The 20,196-nt window shown below is 45.4% G+C and overlaps 1 protein-coding gene across 3 annotated transcripts; it reads right to left on the bottom strand.

Moving 5' to 3' along the window:
* Positions 1 to 965: 965 nt before the first annotated feature.
* On the bottom strand, positions 966 to 15,817 carry spry1 (sprouty homolog 1, antagonist of FGF signaling (Drosophila)). Of its 3 annotated transcripts, none has more exons than XM_038792394.1 (2): positions 15,088 to 15,817; positions 966 to 3,775 (listed from the first exon to the last, which is right to left on the bottom strand). In XM_038792394.1, exon 2 carries the CDS (start codon positions 3,718 to 3,720, stop codon positions 2,746 to 2,748), a length of 975 nt encoding a protein of 324 aa, XP_038648322.1. In that variant the 5' UTR covers positions 3,721 to 3,775; positions 15,088 to 15,817; the 3' UTR covers positions 966 to 2,745. The 3 variants fall into 3 exon arrangements, with proteins under 3 accessions (XP_038648322.1, XP_038648323.1, XP_038648324.1); XM_038792395.1 differs by lacking the exon at positions 15,088 to 15,817 and adding an exon at positions 14,478 to 14,777; XM_038792396.1 differs by lacking the exon at positions 15,088 to 15,817 and adding an exon at positions 14,514 to 14,777.
* Between the last annotated feature and the right edge of the window lie 4,379 nt (positions 15,818 to 20,196).

Here is a 20,196-nt window from a genome sequence, read left to right as displayed (position 1 = left end):
TGGGCCTCCCCACCTGAAGCCCACATCACAGCAGCAGTGCCCCTGACACTGCCCCCTGGGGAGAGGGGGGGTGGGGCAGTACCTACCTGTGCACCCCAGGCAAGTTCTCTTTGCCAGGTCCCCGTTGGTCCAGAATAGTTGTAAACCCTACCACAAGGGGGAAATACAGTGGGGAAGGCCGCTAATGTATGTTATCGGGGTTCCTGTCCTTTCTGGGCAGGAACCCCATTATGCCATTGGTGGGGACAAAGTGAATAGGAAATCTTGCCGGCATTCAAGCCATTTGACTTGAATTCTCCAACCCCATTGGCTTTCCCGCCTGTCAAAAACATGGGTGGAGAGTCCAGGCCCAAAGATCACACCATATCCTATCTGATATGTGCAGTTGAGTATTGCACCAACATTCTGCATTTGTCCGCCGAGTGATCCTTCAGCTTTGGGGCAGGGAATTTCTTCAACATTAAGTTGAATGATTGATTGAATTGGTAGTGGTGCAAATGCCTGAAACTTGCTGCAGCTCACTTTCCAGTAGTTAGACAACATCCGGGATTTTCTGGTCCCACATTACCCACTGGAGACTGGCAATTCCCGCCCATAGAGAACAAGCCTTTGGCTGGCTCATCAAATATTCTGTCCCGCCCACAACAATTGCCACCGCAGACAGGGATCAGACAATCCCGGCCTACATTTCAAAGTGATTCATGGCAAGCATTTTAGGGTATTCCTGAGGAAAGGAATAAGGAACTAGAAATATCGGGTGGTATTTTCCATCTCCAACCCCCCTCCCGCCCCCGCAGTGCCTTTATCGGCAGCGGAGGCAGCTCGCCAGCGGGAATCTGCGGCTCACCTTCTCCGGGACTGGAAGACCCGACCGGCGGAAGGGCCAGGAAATCCTGCCCGTCGTCTTTTTAGAACATTGCATGAGAATCCAAAGTAAGAATAAAAGATTCAGGCAACACACAAGATGGTATTTTCATTAATTTATATATTTCTGCCTTATAGTTAACATATGCATTTTCATTTGTGCCACCCTTAATTTTTCGCAGTAAGTAATATTTGTTATATTCAGAAATGAGTAAAATTTCAGACAGCTTTTTGAAATAAATACCATAAAATAATAGAGCTTCACATAATAAATATTCTTTACAACAAAAGAAGTTTTGAGACTTTTTTTTAAAAAAACAGTCAGGATTCCTCAAAACTCTTTTTTTTTACATAAAATATATACACAAAGGAAACCACAATTTGGCGTGAGACAGAAGGATGGAGAGTTAACGGGGCAAATTTAACGACATAAACCAAAGTACAATCCCATCAATTTAAAGGCAACCCAATATTTAATTATGGATGTCACAATAAAATGGTAATTTATATATATATCAAGAATCTTCAAGCATTTTGCGAATGCCTCTGATATCCAGTCATCATCTCTCGGAACATATTGTTACTCCGTTGTATAAAACACACCATTAAATCAATACAAAATTAAAGGGTATTCTGAATCTCAGCATTAAACACCCACTGTGGGTTAGGTTCGAATATAAAACCAAGACTTAAAATGGGGAGAGATGGGGAGGAATATGGTGGACATTCTTCAGAACATGGCAATTTGCAAGTGTTTGGGCCAGTGCAGATCTTAGAATGATGACGAAAACAAGTCCTTTTACTTTCCTTTAAGATAATATCAATCTTTTCTCCTGTTCATTTAACTTACAGAGATGTGTTCAGAACTTGTGGCATGTATTATACTTCAGAAATCAATCTGGTTCACTGTGTATAATACAATGAAGCAAATGGAATTCTTTGAGATTCTGTTTCTAAGTTTATAAAGGTTGCCAAGTATGTTTGCGTTGTAACTCAGGTGAAAACTTTCAATGTTGGCTATGTGTTGTGAAATTATAAACCCAACATACAGGACATGTCAACAATTTCTCCACAAATAGCAAAACACCAGAAATCTTCTCGTTCATTAATACAGTTGACTAATATGATACGCTGTTGTTAAAAGTAGTTTTAGAGGTGGGCAGAATAAGGACCCAGGTTCACAGTAAAGCACATTGAGTGCAAAGAGAGAACACAAGCGTTATTATCACATCTGCTTCATCACTAAAAACAAGTGAACAGGGAATAATATACCCTGGATAATTTCAGGAGAATTTTTGCATAGATTAGAAAATGTCAGGTAGCAATTTTATTAAGAGTAACAGGACCTGATTAAACTTATCTGATGGCCAGTCTGGTGCAGGTCAGTACCTTGTGACCATCGCATCAGTGGTTTCCCCCAATTACCTTTGCTTGTCGGAAATTGTATTGTAACATCCATATATTAAACAAATCAGACACCCCTCAGAATCTGGTTAATTAGTTTCAATAATGCTAATTTTTTTTGATGATTTGTAAAGAATACCAGTATAGTTTGTGTAACATGAAATATCTGTGGACAGTACAAACTAGTTAAGGGGGCTGTTTGCAGGTGAGAAAGCAATGGTCTATTTCTCTGAAGTGATGCGGATGTCTCTTTACCTATGGGGACCAGCAACATTCATGACCCTAAGCCTGACAGGCAGAACTGAAGCTGTTCCATGTTGATAGAAAGCAGCCGCCTCCCAATTGCAGAATGGGCTAAGATTAGAACAGCGGCTGTATTTTGATGATATCCAGTCCTCGGCTGAAGTGGGTAAACACACAGGCATGATTTCAAAATTGAAAAATAAAGGAAGTGTTAAAGAGCTCTGCTGCCCCGGATCAAGAGGGTTTGTCCTCCCCTGGAGTGGGACAGCTCTTGAGTTTGCAATACACAGTATTTGAGTTCTTGCATCGGCACCCGGGCCGGTTTAAACGATCATAGCACCCCTGGCAAAGTTTGATACAGCCCTTGGCTGGCAGGTAGCAGAGTAAACAGGGCAGAAACAAGGACATTAAGCCCATGCACAAGAACCTTGAGCAGCAGTGCGAATGGGAGCACGAGCAAGGATTATCCGCACAGGAGTCCTCATCGTCATTGGAGCAGTGGTAGAAGATTCCCTTTACCAGGCACATGCATGTACCATATTCCACCATACTCTCTGCTGAGCACAGGCACTGCTTGTTACAAGCCAAACACGAAGGCAGGGTCCTTGGTGCTGTGCACTCTCTGCACTTGCATTTCCCACATTGCTCACATATAAATCTATGCTTTGCCAAATCCTCCTTCCCCAAGCATTTTGGCACCTCCGTTGTACAGGCAGATGCTTTAGGTTGTGTTCTAATCGTCCGGTCTGCTCTGTGGTGGCTGGATGTTAGCCGTATCGGTGGTGAACGTCCCAGAAGTCCTTGCTCAGATGATGCACTACTGTTGCTCCCTGAACTAGCTGCACTACCCGTGCTGGTTGACCTGCTCAACACAGGCATCCTGGTGGAGGAGTGGTGGCCGGCGTGTGTGTGGTGAGTAGACCGATGCTCATAGTTATTATTCACATTGATCGGTATCACTTCGTGAGTCCTTTCGTGCTTGTCATGCCGCTGTGTAGTTCTGCTACTACTAAGGCTAGTCGTCTTCTTCGCAATAGCAGGGCCTTCTGTGTACTCATTGCTGGTTCTGATTGCTTTAATCTGATCGAGGGATAAAATGGCAGTGTGCTGCAGCTCCCGTTCATAGTCAAGTCTCTGCCTGCTGTCGAGAGAGGGTTGCTGGATCACAACCAATGAACCACCACCACCGTGCTGAATACGGGCCTCCATCTGTGGTGATCACAACTTCCGGCATTCACCGTAGGCTTGGCACGCATCTGAAATTCTGCCAAAACAAGTAGAGAGGAAAAAGATATATTACAATCACATTGCTACATTCAACGATCACTTAAGGGATCACAAGGATCCCAGGCTATGGTAAAATAATAGATTCAGAAAGCACTTAACCCACTGGACTGCAGCCACAGCTCTCACAATGAAAGTTGCATTTGGATGCACGAGGCAGCCTTATAGGCAACAAAAGTTATTTCTACTTTGGGCCAGATACTGATTAACAGTCTGCACGCTCATTCAAACTCTTTACCCAGTAATGGAAGGTTTTCCTATTTCTTGTTAAGCTTGTTCCATCTGTAAGGAAGGAGGCTGGGTCAATGCAGCCCAGTAAAATTTTGCAGATCTGCACAGAGCCAGATAAAAGTATGAGGCAAAAAAACATGTTTTTCTCTTTTTAATTTGGCAGTTTGTAGTGAGCAAGATATCCTCCAGCACAGGAGCAGACAGCCAAAGGTGTGCTCTGAAATAATTGGGGGGGGGGGGGGGGGGGGGGGGGGGGGAGAATTATAAGGACCTATAAACCTATAAGGTTGGGGAGAGACATAGAAAGGCAGAGAATTTATTTTGCTGGCCACAAAGGCTTAACACTTTGCCAGAAATGGAGGCATAAAGAATTCGGACAGCTGAGGAAAACATACATCCCGAGACACAGAGGTGCTGGAGATTGCAGAAGTAGAATGATGTACGAACGAAGGTGAGAATTTTGTAGAAAGTCAGCTGGAGGAGAGGGGGCTACCGAAGATCGCAAGTACTAACATGCTGGGGAAGCAAAATTTAGTGTTGAAAGGAATCACTAAAATAATTTTTTCCACAACTTTCACAAAAAATAAATGCCTGCCATTTTTCAGGTTAAAAGACAAACAATATCTAACAGAATGTGAGAAAAAGAAAATCCCTGGTACTTCCTATTATTAATCAAGCTCATGGTGCATGCTGTACCCACTTAATGGATGTGGTGTGCATGCACCTCCAGACTTTATTTTTGACAGTAAAGGAAACATACAATACAATTTGGATCCCCCCCCCCCCCCCCCCCCCCTTCCCCACCCAAAAGGGGACCTGCAGTCTGTGGTGCTCAAGACTATGGGTGGAATTCTCCCACCCCACCCACAACGGGTTTGGTGGTGGGTGGGACTGTCAAGTAGGAGCCAAAAAGTCAGAAACCCGACCGAGTAAAAACAGTTTGCATTCTCCCACAGCCTGGTGATGGGAATATCATTTACATTCATTTGCATCTCATGAAATCTCATTAAAACAGCTCATTGCCAAAATCTCATCGGGCCTTCCAATCTTGCGTCAAGTGAGCAGGAAATCACGTTGGCCAATTCCACCTAACATTTCTGCAGCAAACATCAGCCTGCATTCCCAGATAAGCATGCAGCAAGAAGAGCAATACACGGACACAGTTACACATAGAGCAGGCCATTTTCACCTTCATCGCCTGGGTGGTAAGCTGTTTGAGCGAAATTGAGCACCCATGGTAGCACCCGCCATTTACATCTCATTCAATGTGGTGGAACATCAGGTGGGTTCCACAGTGCAGTGGCAATCAGCTCTGCCTGATCACTGCTCAGGTGTTGAAAGTGAAAATGGCCTTGAGTCTCCGAAAAACCAAGGCTATCAATCAAAAGCTGACTCAGGCAACACGTCGACATACTGGTTAGGAAAAGCATGATTACAACAATTTTCATTATCTGCCCATCATGGTGGCAACTGAATAATAAGCAGAGGTTCTTCTATTTTACTTTAAAACGGCATTGGACGCTTATTACCTGGAGATTTCTGTAGCAATGAGGTACAGAGATGAACAATGTTCCTGAGAGGCATTGTACATACGAGGAGTAGGAAGTATTTATATCTTTCCGTGGGCATTACTGGCAAGGCCAGCATTTGTTGCCCATCCCTAATTGCTCTTGAAATGCGAGGTCTGCTTGGCCATTTTAGAGGAGAGTCACCAATCCCATTGCTGCAGGTACGGAGTCACATACAGGCCAGATCAGGAAAGAATGGGGGATACTAGTCCAGTGACATCACTGTGATACCACTTGTCTACCAAGACCATGCCCCAGTGACTGAGGATGAAGTCTTCTGGCCATGCTGACATGGGAAGGAAAGCCAAGAATTGTTTATCATCATTGATACGCTGTGCGTTTTACCGGTCTTGTTGCCTATTTCACGACAAACATGACAAGAGCCTTCGCTGTGGGGTGAAAATATTTGTGTGAAATCTGCACCGGGAATGGATGATCACTAATTTTCCTGTCCTCCTGCATGCTTTTTCCAGCTCTCCCACCTTGTCATTTCCCTCCCTGTTTACAAAGACCTCTTTAAAACCTCTTCCTTAGCCATGTCCCCCAGTCCCTCACCTCAATCCTATTTTTCTTACTTGGTCAACACCCTCTGTTTTTTCCCTCTATAAAGTAGTGCTTGGAGATGCCATCCTGTCTTTAGCAGCACAATAGAAATACATATTGTAAGTAACTCACCTCCTGACCCCCCCCCCCCCCCCCCCCCCCCCCAAAGCCTGTTCACTATCTAAAAGGCTCAAGTCAAGAGTGTAATGGAATACTTGCCTGGATGAGTGCAGCTCCAACAACATTCAAGAAGCTCAACACCATCCAGGACAAAGCAGCCAACTTGACTGCTACCCCTTCCATAAACATTAAATCCCTCCACCATCGATGCACAGTGGCAGCCGTGTGTACCATCTACAAAATGCGTTGCAGGAACTCACTAAGTTTCCTTAGGCAGCACCTTCCAAACCCACGACCACTACCATCTAGAAGGACAAGAGCAGCAGATACATGGGAACACCACCACCTGGAGGTTTCCCTCCAAGTCACTCACCATCCTGACTTGGAAATATGTCGCCATTCCTTCACTGTCGCTGGGCAAAATCCTGGAACTCCTTCCCTAACAGCACAGTGGGCGTACCTACACCTCAGGGGCTGCAGCGGAACAAGAAGGCAGCTCAACACCTTCTGGGCTACTAGCGATGGACAATAAATGCTGGCAAAGCCAGCGACACCCACATCCCTAAATGAATAAAATAAACCTTAATATTCCGTTCTAGCCTAGAACGCCTGGGCTTACCTGTTTTTTTATGTTTGGACTGCTGTCTGCATCTCTATTTGATTATAGAGCTGAGACCCAGGAATTCCCAATACATCAATCAGAGGATTACCTATCCCAGATCCTAAAACTACATTATAGCAGTCGAGCAGTAGAGTTTTTCGAGGAGGTCACAAAGATGTTTGATGCAAGTAGGGCAGTGGATGTTGTCTATATGGACTTCAGTAAGGCCTTTGACAAGGTCCCTCATGGCAGACTGGTACAGAAGGTGAAGACACACAGGATCAGAGGTGAGCTGGCAAGATGAATACAGAACTGGCTAGGTCATAGAAGGCAGAGAGTAACAATGGAAGGGTGCTTTTCTGATTGGAGGCCTGTGACTAGTTCCGCAGGGATCAGTGCTGGGACCTTTGCTGTTCGCAGTATATATAAATAATATGTAAATGATTTGGAAGAAAATGTAACTGGTCTGAGTAGTAAGTTTGCGGACGACACAAAGGTTGGTGGAATTGTGGATAGTGATGAGGACTGTCAAGAGGATACAGCAGGATTTAGATCGTTTGAAGACTTGGGCGGCGTATTATGAGGGGCATAGACAGAGTGGATAGACACGGTAGCATGGTGGTTAGCATCAATGCTTCACAGCTCCAGGGTCCCAGGTTCGATTCCAGGCTGGGTCACTGTCTGTGTGGAGTCTGCACGTCCTCCCCGTGTGTGCGTGGGTTTCCTCCGGGTGCTCCGGTTTCCTCCCACAGTCCAAAGATGTGCGGGTTAGGTGGATTGGCCATGCTAAATTGCCCGTAGTGTAAGGTTAATGGGGGGGGTTATGGGTATACGGGTTACGTGGGTTTAAGTAGGGTGATCATTGTTCGGCACAACATCAAGGGCCGAAGGGCCTGTTCTGTGCTGTACTGTTCTATGTTCTATGTTCTATGTTCTATGGCAGATGGAGTTTAATCATGACAAATGTGAGGTAATGCATTTTGAAAGGTCTAATACAGGTAGGGAATATACAGTAAATGGTAGAACCCTCAAGAGTATTGACAGTCTGACAGTCAAAGAGTTCTTGGTGTACAGGTACACAGGTCACTGAAAGGGGCAACACAGGTGGAGAAGGTAGTCAAGAAGGCATATGGCATGCTTGCCTTCATTGGCCGGGACATTGAGTATAAAAATTGGCAAGTCATGTTGCAGCTGCATAGAACCTTAGTTAGGCCACACTTGGAGTATAGTGTTCAATTCTGGTCGCCACACTACAAGAAGGATGTGGAGGCTTTAGAGAGAGTGCAGAAGAGATTTACCAGGATGTTGCCTGGTATGGAGGGCATTAGCTTTGAGGAGAGGTTGAATAAACTTGGTTTGTTCTCACTGGAACGAAGGAGGTTGAGGGGCAACCTGATAGAGGTCTACAAAATTATGAGGGGCATAGACAGAGTGGATAGTCAGAGACTTTTTCCCAGGGTAGAGGGGTCAATTACTAGGGGGCATAGGTTTACGGTGCATGGGGCAAGGTTTAGAGGAGATGTACGAGGTAAGTTTTTTTTTAAAACACAGAAGGTAGTGGGTGCCTGGAACATGCTGCCGGAGGAGGTGGTGGAAGCAGGGACGATAGCGACGTTTAAGGGGCATCTTGACAAATACATGAATAAGATGGGAATAGAGGAATACGGACCCCGGAAGTGTCGAAGATTTTAGTTTAGACGGTAACATGGTCGGCGCAGGCTTGGAGGGCCAAAGGGCCTGTTCCGGTGCTGTACTTTTCTTTGTTCTTTGAGTATGAAAACTTTGAATTTGTTTCATGGAGTTATACCTATTTTTCCTTCAGGCTGTACAGTACTATAGGTTTAAATCTTGCCCCAGATAGCCATAACAAAACAGATGGCTTCCCAAAAGATCGTTTCCTGAGCAGTTGCAATTTGTTTTAAATTATACACTATCTCGTGGATAAAAGGACACCCGTGCCAAGGCCAGAACCATTATGGTGTTTTCTTTCTTCCAACCTTTGCTCATACAGTAGGTGGAAGTTTGCACAAGTGGCTCGGTGAAAGGAAAGGTCACCAGCATCAACTCCCACACTATACAGCTAATCACTTGCAGCGCTGAAGTGGGGCCACGTTTCAACAGGTTTTGCATTGTTATAAAATTATCAAAAATAAAAATCACTGCGTAATAATGATCAATACAGTTTAATATAGGAGTATTATTAAGCAACCGAAGTGGAAATTCTGTCGTGATGAAGAGAAGGCTTTCAAATTGATTATAAATTCAACCTTTCCAATTTCAAAAATGATTTAGACATTCAATAGATCACTTCACCGGTGCCTCCGGAAGGTCTTATGTTCAGTCCCTGCTCTATGCTGTTAACCGATCTCTGCTGAAATAGCAGTAAAGGTTTGACATTTCTGGGCTATGGAATTAAAGAAACAAAATCAAAGTATTTACTGCTGATGACTATCAGGTTTGGCTGTGATTTACAGCCTTGTGTCCCCCCACCCCCCCCCCCCCCCCCCCCCCCCCCCCGCCCTCTCACCCCCTCCCACCCCTCCCACCCCCCCTCCCCCCCCTCCAGATCCCACATAAACTGTCAGCACCTATTATCTAGATTCATAAATGACAAATGGCAATTGGGACAAGATACCAGAGGGGTTGTTAATGCGCATGGAATAGATACGGAGCTTTAAACACGTATCTTCAGGAGATGAAGAGTAAAATATGCATTAGTATGAATACACTATCCAAAAGTGTCAGCATTAAGTCAATGAAGACCCCCTTCTCCACCACAGAATCATCTTAAATAACAGATTATCCTAAAACCAGCTCAGTAAATCGCTGTCAAAGCCGAATAAGAAAAATAAGCAGCAGTGTGCATCCCACTAGATGGGATTCTTTAGAATTTAAATTATCTAACAAGGGTATGGGGATTAAGCGATAAGCTTAACTGACTGATTTCAATTCCCACCCTAAGGATTGCCATACTTCCAAGTACCCCTCTAAAGATGCCATGACCTTGACCTCACCTGCCTTAGCTTGGCTAGGTATGCCCACAATAAAACAACCTTATCTTAAGGGCGGGGTGGGGGGATGGGGAGCCGGCAAAGAGAGAAAGAGGAAAGAAGAAGAACTGTCATTATCCGATGCAGTCTCTTCAAACTATGCATCCTATTGGGCACCACAGAAGAGGAATGAAGATAGTCGTAGCTCAAAACACCCCCATTACCCAGCAAAGAATGCACAATAAGAGGGCATTTATTTTATTTATTTCAAGTGGAGGAAGGCCTTGTGAAAAGAACAGGGCCACTGCATTAAAGTCATTTCTGAGGATACAAATGAACTCACAACTTGTAATAGGGATACATAAAAAAGTAAAGTTGCCATACTCCTAGATAATAATAATAATAATTTGTTATATTGGATTGGATTTGTTTATTGTCACGTATACCAAGGTACAGTGAAAAGTATTTTTCTGCAAGCAACTCAAACAGATCATATAGTACATGGAAAGAATAAAATAAAAAGAAAATACATAATTGGGCAACACAAGGTACACAATGTAACTACATAGACACCGGCATCGGGTGCAGCATACAGGAGTGTAGTATTAATTATAATATAATAATAATATGGCCATAAGCTGCTTTCCCCTTTGAGGTGGAAGAGCTAGCTGGTGGTGATTAAACCTGAGGAACACCACACCTCAGGAGAGGGGACAAGGTTGAGAAGGCAGGGCCTTCATGAATAACCTCAGCTGGCACAGGAATTGAACCAGGGCTGTTGGCCTCGCTATGCATCACAAACCAGATGTCCAGCTCACTGAGCTAAACCAGCCTCATAAGGCATGAGATGCCACTAAAGAACTGTTTCCCTGCTACATTTTACAGTGAAAATTAAAAGTACCGTCTAACTCCGAAAAGTCTAAACAAAAGGCAAAGGAAGAAAATAATTCAAGACTTTTCTTGATGTTCAAAACTAAAAAAAACCACACAAAGTGGAGTCAGTTGTTTCAGGGTTAATGTACTTGTTTCTTATGCATGACACTAGCGGGAGGAAAAGAATCATAATGCTCAATGTCATCATCCTTCATCAAGTACCGAACATATTTCACAGCATCATCTCCCCATTTTCTTCTAAAAGTAGTTCCGTGTATGCAACAGTGAATTATAGCACCGTGCTCTTTCTAAATGATAGCCTTCTAAAGCTATTGTCTATTAGAAACGTCGATAACACAACTGCAGCACACTTAATGACTTGCATATTTAATGCAGAACCATTATTCCTACAAAGTAGCTATTGATTACACCCCAGCACCACATTATCCAGGCAATCTCCTTCCCCATTTCTCCCTCATCCTGAAAGGTTGTTATATTTTTTATAAAAACTGCTGAAATTTCAGACTGTGTAAGTTGTTGTACCACAATGAGGACAGCAATAGGTTAAAACAATTGCCTTGCACAGAATTGCCAGGATCTGCTGGATTTCCGTAAGCACCTGGTACTCTGCTCTCATAGCACAAGGATTATACTGACAATGAAACACTGGATCCTGGTCAGCACAAACAGGGCTGAATTAAGAGACTACTGCCATGTGGTATCCATAATGCGGTTTTAATTTGAGAGCTTCCACAACATTGCACAGTGCAAGCTTATTTTTGTGCAGGAGGCATTCTTGCCTTAAAAATGCCACATAAATGCAACCACTTTACTGAGTGATTTCCACACATGAGGTTGAATAACATAGCGGTATGGTTAATAAATATAGTTCAGTCCTTCAATTCTAGCACAAATATAATAGATTTGGGAGGGAAAAACAACTGGAAAATTATTCATAATTTAACAACTAGGTTGGAAAATTCTCGCCCACCAAAACCGCAAAGGTTTTTCATTTTGCTTCACATGTAAGAACAGTTTGCACAACGCAAGGGGTGAGAGACGATCATAAACATCCTTCCAGGCACTAAGGGGCAAGTTAGTTGGAGCCAAATATAACAAGTTTTCCCATTCAATCTGACTTGATGAGATCGGCTGAGAAAATAAGTTTTTAAAACTTGCAAAGCACTATCATAAGAATTCGGAGTCTCCCTCCCGTGATGAGTGACAACATTGAGCTTAAGTGGCAAATATATATATCCAGAAGTGAGCAACTCCAGCCTGTGCTCCAACACCAAAAACAACACTTGGCCGATCAAACATCTCCCTGAAAAGTCTACAGCTCAAGCATATCTGATTGAGGGAAGGGACAAAATGTTTTCAAAATTAGACATTCAGTGCTATGGGCAAGGGCACAAAGATCGGTGGAAGGTGTGTGAAATGGAGCATGGGAATACATATGTATTGGAGAGAGGGGGGGGGGGGGGGGGCAGGCACCAGGGGGCCAGAATGAAGTTTGAAAACTGAATTCAGAGGCCCATCAAATAACAGGACTGTTACCCCAAGAGGTTTTGGTGCTTCTAAAACAGGACATAACATTTCTCTCAACAAAAACAAGGAGAATATGTGGGGGGTTTGATAATTAATGCCCGACTAACAGAAAGCATACTCTCACAAACTATAACTTCAAAGGTGCATGTTCCTGCAATGCTGTTAAGAGTTAATAATTATGGAGAAAAACAGGCATTAACCTACTTTACCTCAAATGAGGATCTATCACAAAAGCAAAACACTGGAATGTGTTCTGAAGAAGAGCTGTATTCGACTTGAAACGTTAACTCTTTCTCTCACCACAGATGCTACCCGACCAGCTACGTTTTTCCAGCACTTTCTGTTCTTAACCCAAAGTCTATCACACTGTTTAAAAGTATCAGGATTGGTGAGTGATATAGCAGTGGCCTGAAGTAAATAGTTGTGATGCTGTATTTCACAGGTGTCTGAACAGAATGTCCGTCAAGGTTTCTGGATGTTTCCAACAATAAAATGCTGGCATTCCCACATCTGATGAGACTTTAGCGAACTTGGCATGAGTTTGAGCAAAACAGGGTACGGGTGGGGGGAGGGGGGGGTGGAAGTAGCTCTCTTACGGAGCCAGCATGAAGATGATGGGCCAATGTGTCTCCTTCTGTGCTGTAACCACTATGATTCTAATGGAGGGGGAGTCGTATTATTCAATCAAAGCAGAGAGTGGAAGGACAAATCAGGTTTATTTTTCTGCAGGCACAATTTATTATGAAATGATTAGAATATATCTTATCACTGGGAATCACCAGTCACCTCATATCCAAAGCCCATCCTGTTTTATCACAAGTGTGATAAAAACAGGAAGTTATACTTCAGGAGTGAATAAAATTTCCGCCGCAGAATGCAGCGTATTAGCTTTCATTTACAAGAATGTCATATCTTTGAACATATTTCACAGCATCATCTCGCCGTTTTCTTCTAAAAGTAGTTCTGTGTATGCAACAGTGAATTACAGCACCATGCTCTTTCTAAATGATATCCTTCTAAAGGCACTGTCTATTTGTTCTGCTTTGTGGCCAGCGGGTTGCAAGTTACCTTTTAATAAAAGTTTAAAGGTGAAACTGGGATGGATGACGGCCAAGTTTAGATAGAAGTCAAACCCTCACCAGAAGAACATACTTGAACCCTGGCGAATTCTCCAGCATGTTGATTCAAAAATACATGGCTCGCTGGAAACTGCACCCCGAAGGAGCCATTGGGCGCTGAATATTTTAACATGGCTCTGCCAATTAATTGTATTAACAACGTTTGTTCAAACGGTGTCTGTTATTCAACAAAGCCCGGGAGAATGCCAGCCTTTTCGAACTTTCTCACTCGCTGCCTTGTGCTTGGAAAGGCAGGGAGCCGGTCTGGGAAACGCAACGTGCACCCAGAGAATTCCCCATATTGACCTCGGCCACCCCCTGACCTGGGATCACTGCCTTCCACTTCAAAACTCCAGCTTTCACCTTAGACGCTGCAATGGACAGAAACACCCCCCCGAGCTCGCTCCCGTCCCCAAATTCAGATCCAGTCCCTGACCTTGGCATTTGACTTTGCTCTGTGGCCTGCGCTGCGTGTGTTTGCAGAGTTGCAGAACAACCCGGATTTGTGTTTGCTGGGGTTTATTTTTGCAGACCGCTCTACCCTGGGTTTTCCTGCACAACAACAACAAAAAGCCACCGTCGCATATAGAATATTTTTCTTTCAGTCAACCCATGTTTGAAGATTACAAATCGCCTCGTCAGACTCGATTCAACGTTGGAAGTGACTGTAAGGGGAGGGGAGAGAGCAGAGGCAGCTCCCCATTGCAGACAGCCAGAATGTCTGAGAAGGCAACACTCCCCTCCCCACACACACAACGGGCGCCCTTGATCCTTGGGCAATGTTGCAGTCAAGAGCACTCGGAGAAACAACAAGTCCCCCAACCCCCCCTCTCTCACAGACTTCCCAGGCAGCTGGAAAGTGGGGAGAAGACGCCCCCCTCCCTCCCTCCCCTCACTCATTCAACAGCTCGGACCAGTCATGCAAAAATCATTTCAGCTCTGCCGTCCCTTCACACACTCATCTGGGAATAGTGTAAAGATCCTCCAGCCCCACACCGCTGTAGTACTGCTGCATGTAGCCGAATCCCTCTCTCAGGCTGCCTCACACACCGACAAGACTGATTCCCCCACCCCGCAGAACACAAATCACCTGGTTGCAAATAGCAGTTGCTGTGCCGAAACTCACTGCAAAAAGAGCCGTATTCTCTGCATAGGCAGTGGGCGAGGGGGAAAGGATCCTGCACTCCCTCCCTTCCTCCTCCTTCTCGTCAATTCCTGCTGCCTTGGTAGCAGCTTCCCGCCGATGAGTTCAATGCAAACGACTCAGGCTCAAAGGAAGAAGAGACCAGCAGCAGCCGAATACCAGCAGCGCCCTCCCAGAGCACCTCTCAGCTCTGGCCGTTCACCGAGCCGAGGGAAGTGGGAGAGAGAGAGGGGGAAACGAGAGGGGAGGGAAATTATGAATGAATCGAGCAGCAACAGGCTGGCACTCCAGGCGATGGAGAACACCACACGGGGGCGGACTTTCCACTTCCAAATACCGGGGTCATTCAACTCAATTGGCCATTTTCACAAGTGGAAGAGGATTCAACCTGAAGATTTTGTCATCTCCGGCAAGTTTCCCATTTTCACTTAGGGATTCAAACCAAACATCTTTCGTTTTCTTTTTATTAAGCTGCGCCATGAATACCCAATTCACGCGTTAGCCACGATTTAAAAACAGAACTATTTATATGCTACACAATGTCAAGGAATCTTACCTATTTCCATATATCCACCAAGTACAAATCCATTTTATTATGCGCGGTACACAAAAGTCTTTTCCAAGGAGGTAGATCCAGTCTCAAGCCTTATATCACCCAGTGTTTAACAGGAGCGCCGTTGATGCGTCGCCGGATCGGTAGGAGTGAAGGTGAGGCTGCAGCGGGTCCGGTTGCACAAGGAGCAAGGAGAGGCCGGTGGTGGGGTTGTAATGCTGGCAGCACTTCCAGTCTGCACACCGCCCGTTCGGTGACTTCCTCCGCGGCGCTGCCTCTCCCTCCACACTGCACTGCTGCGTGCCAGGGGCTGGGGTGGTGCAGGAGGAGGTGGGCTCTTAGCTTTTTTTTCCCCCCCTTAATGACACTCTCTGCTGAACAGAGCCATCCTTTTCTGTTTCCCCTGTGGCAGTCTCCCGTCCGGAAACCTGATTTCCTATCTGAAGCAATCACCAGTGCATGGGTATGGCTGGATGTGTTTGTGTGTTATGACAACTGTGTGTGTGTGTGTTTGTGTGTGTAAGGCTCCTGTGTAAGTTATTGGTGAGCCTGCTTGTGAGGCTGTGTCCGGGGCGCCGGTGTCTCTGCAAACAGGAGAGGCTCCTTCCCCTTTTAGATGTCCACAGAGTGGCGAGTTGCTGTGCTCCCTCGGAGCCTCCCTCTCCTCCCCCAGCTCTGGACTTGTTCTCACTGCCGCCTGCTCCTTCCCCACCAAACACACACCACCTTCTCTTCACCCCAATTGGGCGACACCTCGCATTCCACAGCTGCTGATTGGCTGGCAATGTGCATTCCACCGCCGCCTATTGGTCCCCCCGAGGGGGAGTAAAAAGGATACAAGATATCCGGTGGTTGCTGATTGGCTGCGCCGGGACAGCGGCCTCTGATTGGACACGAAGGAGGCGCCACCCCCTCCTTTTCTTTTTGTCAATGAAAGGGATTGGTGGCCTGGGCAGGGCGACAGGGTTGACGCTGAAGTTAGATTGGTGGGAAATGTCCCGCTAATCGGATCAGAGGAAACGGCGCATCCGACCAGGGATGATCGCTGCAAGATTGTTGGTCTGATTTCACTTAGATGTCGATTTTATTTAAACCAAACAACACATTGCAACATCAACTCAATATATTGAAACAAACCATATTCCAGCCTAGAATCTTATTGCAATATTAAGTTAATGGAGACCACTTTTTTAAAAAAGTACGATTAGTTACCAATACAGCCATATATTTATTTCACTCGAGTTTGTTTAACGTGTTCCACAGTATCGCAATGAGATTCAAGAAAATACACATTTTCTTACTTTGGTTCTTGATACACTCGGCTCCTCAAACACACTCTCGCTCTCTCTCTCACACACACAGCACTCCATATGTTACTAAGAAAAATGTCCCTAATATTGAATGAGCCCTCAGTGCCTTTGGCCCTGGGCGGTATTATTCATTTGTAAAATAAACCGCAGACCGGAATTCAGCGCAATCCTCCCTCTCTCGCATCCTGCTGCTTCCCACTATACAGGGAGAAAAAGCTTTCAGATGAGAAAAGCGAATGTGGTTTACAAAAGAGGCAGAAGAAATATTCATCAAAAATAAAAGACCAGCGACGAAGAAATCTCGCTTTCAAAGGCTATACATCAGGAGTTTAAATCTTCTGAACTTCGCTCGGGGTTTATCTACTTACCAAACATATAAATAAATCCGCTGGTCGGGATATTACAAAATCCAGGTAGGGACGAGCTGAACCCATTCAACAGTCCCGACCTTTGGATAATGCGTTTGTGCTCAGATCACACTGGGGGGAGATCCCGACTTCCTAAACTCCTCTTTGTTGTTGCTCCAGTCATTTGAATACACCAAAAACAACTGTCTCCTGCCACCGAACACATGCTGAGAATGTTAATGCAAATCCACCAAACTTTCTGCATGGGGCGGGGAGCCTTACACTGAGTGCCTCCCAGTATAATTTATGTGCAATGTTAAATAATGCCTGGTTATACTTGCTCCTCCAATTTGGACTGCGACGTGGGGTAACCTTATATATAAATAGATAGGTAGACAGCGTGATATTTTAATGATATATTTAAGAATTGGGCAGATGGTACTGAACCTCTTCCGTTCACCCTGAGTACAGTATATCTGTATTCTGAATTAAAGACACTTCCTTTGTTACTGTCCTGTCTCTTGAGTGTTCCTTTGGGGCGACCCGTGCCTCTTTGGCTGGTTTAATTCGCGCAGGAAATCGCTCATTCATTAACCCTCTGGCTCCCCTTTCATCTGAAGTCTGACTGATCATTAAGCCGCCCTCTCTCACCGGAACGGCTGAAGACACGTTTAAAGAAATGAAGGGATTTATCTGTTTAGCCCATCATCTCACTCCCAGACCAGTTATCAGGGATTTCATCAGGCGAGAAGATGTCAGGCCCGGGGGCGAAGGAACTGACCGATTGAGGGGGGGAGGGGGTGCTGGGGCTTCAAAGGATTGTAAATCACAACGCCAAGTTCCGCAGGGGCTGCAGGTAGGGTTTAAAGAGACAACACTATCCCCGCTGCGTGAGCGAGCAGAAATGATGAAACACAGACATATCCACTCGACAACATCCCCAGCGCTGCTCAATGCAGGCTGAGCATTATGAACAGAGAAGAACCTTTAGTCTAATCGATTTCATACATTCAGACTTAAAACCCTTCCTGTCGGAGATGACCCAACCCCCTCTCCTTTGAAATAAAGTCATTCCAAAACTGGAAATTGGTCATCCTTTCGTCAAATGTATATTTTGAAGAGGCTCAAAAAAAAGACGCAGATACTGACCTCCCATTATCTATTTAATGGTATGTGTGCTGTTGATATTTTAATTGACTCATTGCTGTCCCCGTCGTGTTTCTATCAAACCACAAAGCGCGTCCTTCCGACCGTCCCTGCGGAGGAGATCAGGGAAACAGGGGGCAGAACAATTAGAATCGGATGTGACACGGATAGAAACAAGCTGGTTAACGGAGTGCCAACTTTAACCACAGGCTCCCTCCGATAGAGTCCACACAGAGGCGAGTGTAACATTTCTAATACCCCTCCTCCCCCACCCCCATTTCCCGTCTATTCCCAGAACAGCGCGGGACTTCCTTTACTAATCTTCAATTATATTCATAGGCGTCAACTTCCTGGATACCGCGGGGTCATCATCCGCTGTTTAATTGAATTCGCCGTGCTGAATGAGGAACACTATCGGTTGCTGCATATTCAGGGCAGTTACAAACAATCGAGACATCAGGCAATGCCCCCCACCACCCTTAAATTGAACATATTTATTTCTCCTGCTCCTGGGTCAGAACTACTTTCTTTGGGAACAAAATAGTCTCCCAGTCTTCACTGTAGCTTGATCAGAGAGAGACGCTTACGGGTTTCTGCTGCTACCCCCCCCCCCCCCCCCCCAGGTAGACATACACATTCCGCGACTATTACCCAAAATAACAAGGAAAGTGATCAATGGAATTAAAGTGTTGTCTTCCTGTCGGACGCGGCTGCGCAACCGACTCGCTGTTTTGGGTGGGTGAATAGAGGCCAACATATATATGTATCTAGAGAGAGAGGCACGGTATCCACCCCATGTGGATGCTGTAGGTCCCGAGGCTGTGTCCTCAAGCCTCGGCGGAGAGCTGTGCCCGTCACCTGGAGCTGTTGTCACGGTGAGCGGAAGGGTTTGCGAGCGCTTCCCCCGCACGCTGTCAGTGAGGCGGGAGGACTCGGAGCTTGGGGAAAGGCGGGAGGTGAGAGATGTTTTCGCTCGTATGAGTTGGGCAGACAGGATCCAAGCTTCACGGTACGCCTGGTCTGTGATTTGGTTATCTTGGCGTTGATGGACTCTGTTTATCTTTTCATTTGGTAAATGTGTCATTCAGAGAGCCCAGGCAGAGCCATTGTGTTCCATCACACATCGGGGCTGCTGGAAGGGGTGCTGTGGTAACAATTTGCCAAACCCTCAATAATAATAGGCCATGCCTTCCTGAATACCAGTTTTAGCGAATAGAAATTGACGAGTAGTCAACATCAGGATAAAATTCAAATGATGGCATTAACTCCTGGAGAAAAGTCTTAATCTGATTTCGAACTGCACATTTGACCGTCACAGACTTGGAGGTGACACTAGAGAGGGTGTCCTTGATTAAATGCCCAGCAGATTCAGAGGGGCTTTTTGTTTCTAAACTGTTACTCAGGGTGAAAGTTGGCTCTGACTACGTTGTCACGACTACCCCATTCAGATAGACTATGCCATATATACCATCGGTTTAGCTCAGTTGGCTAGTGGTTGACAGCTGGTTTGGGTTGCAGAGGGAGGCCAACAGGCTGAGGTTATTCATGAAGGCCCCTCTCTACTTTGCCCCTCGTGTGTTGACCCTCAGGTTAAATCACCACCAGTCAGCGTCCCCCCTTAAAGGGGAAAACAATCTATGGTCACCTGGGTCTAAGGCGACTTTACTGCCATATATATCATTTGCCCCTCGTGGAAACGTTTGTGCAGAAAAAAGACCTTTGAAAAAGTATGGGAAAGGGAATTCTATTGCACTCCCTATGAGAACCTCCCTCTGCACCACACCACAGCATCCTGCCCTCCAGGCAAGGTCCCCATCCTTCTGAAATATGCATTTGCGAAGAATATTGCGAAAGAAATGTGGTGTTCTTTGTCAAAGTCCATCCCAATCAACTCAGTAACACGGGACTCTGAGCTTTGCTGACTGTTCCAAGGGATGGACCCTCCCGGAGACAAATATCAACTGTTGCTGGGGGACCATCAACTAAGGCAAAGATGTTCTATGGTCCCCCCCAAGCCCTGCTGATCATCCCTGCCATGGGGCTGACTATACCCGAACATTACAGACCTTCACATTTGCATTGACACTTGGGCAGACACACATAGGCTCACCAGGGAAAGGCCGGAGATGACAGCCCTCCCATCATATAACCTGAATGGACTGGCAACTGTGGAAAAGCCGCTGTTTCATACAATGTAAAGGTGACAAAATCTATATTATAATGGGAGTGGCGCGCCCACCAACAGACTGTTAACCAAAGCGTTTCACCATTTCTACTACGACACGCGTATTGTACCGTTACAACTATTG

Source organism: Scyliorhinus canicula, chromosome 3 (genome assembly GCF_902713615.1).
Source record: "Scyliorhinus canicula chromosome 3, sScyCan1.1, whole genome shotgun sequence".
In the NCBI taxonomy this organism is placed as follows: domain Eukaryota; kingdom Metazoa; phylum Chordata; class Chondrichthyes; order Carcharhiniformes; family Scyliorhinidae; genus Scyliorhinus; species Scyliorhinus canicula.
This window is presented reverse-complemented; position numbering and strand designations above follow the sequence as displayed.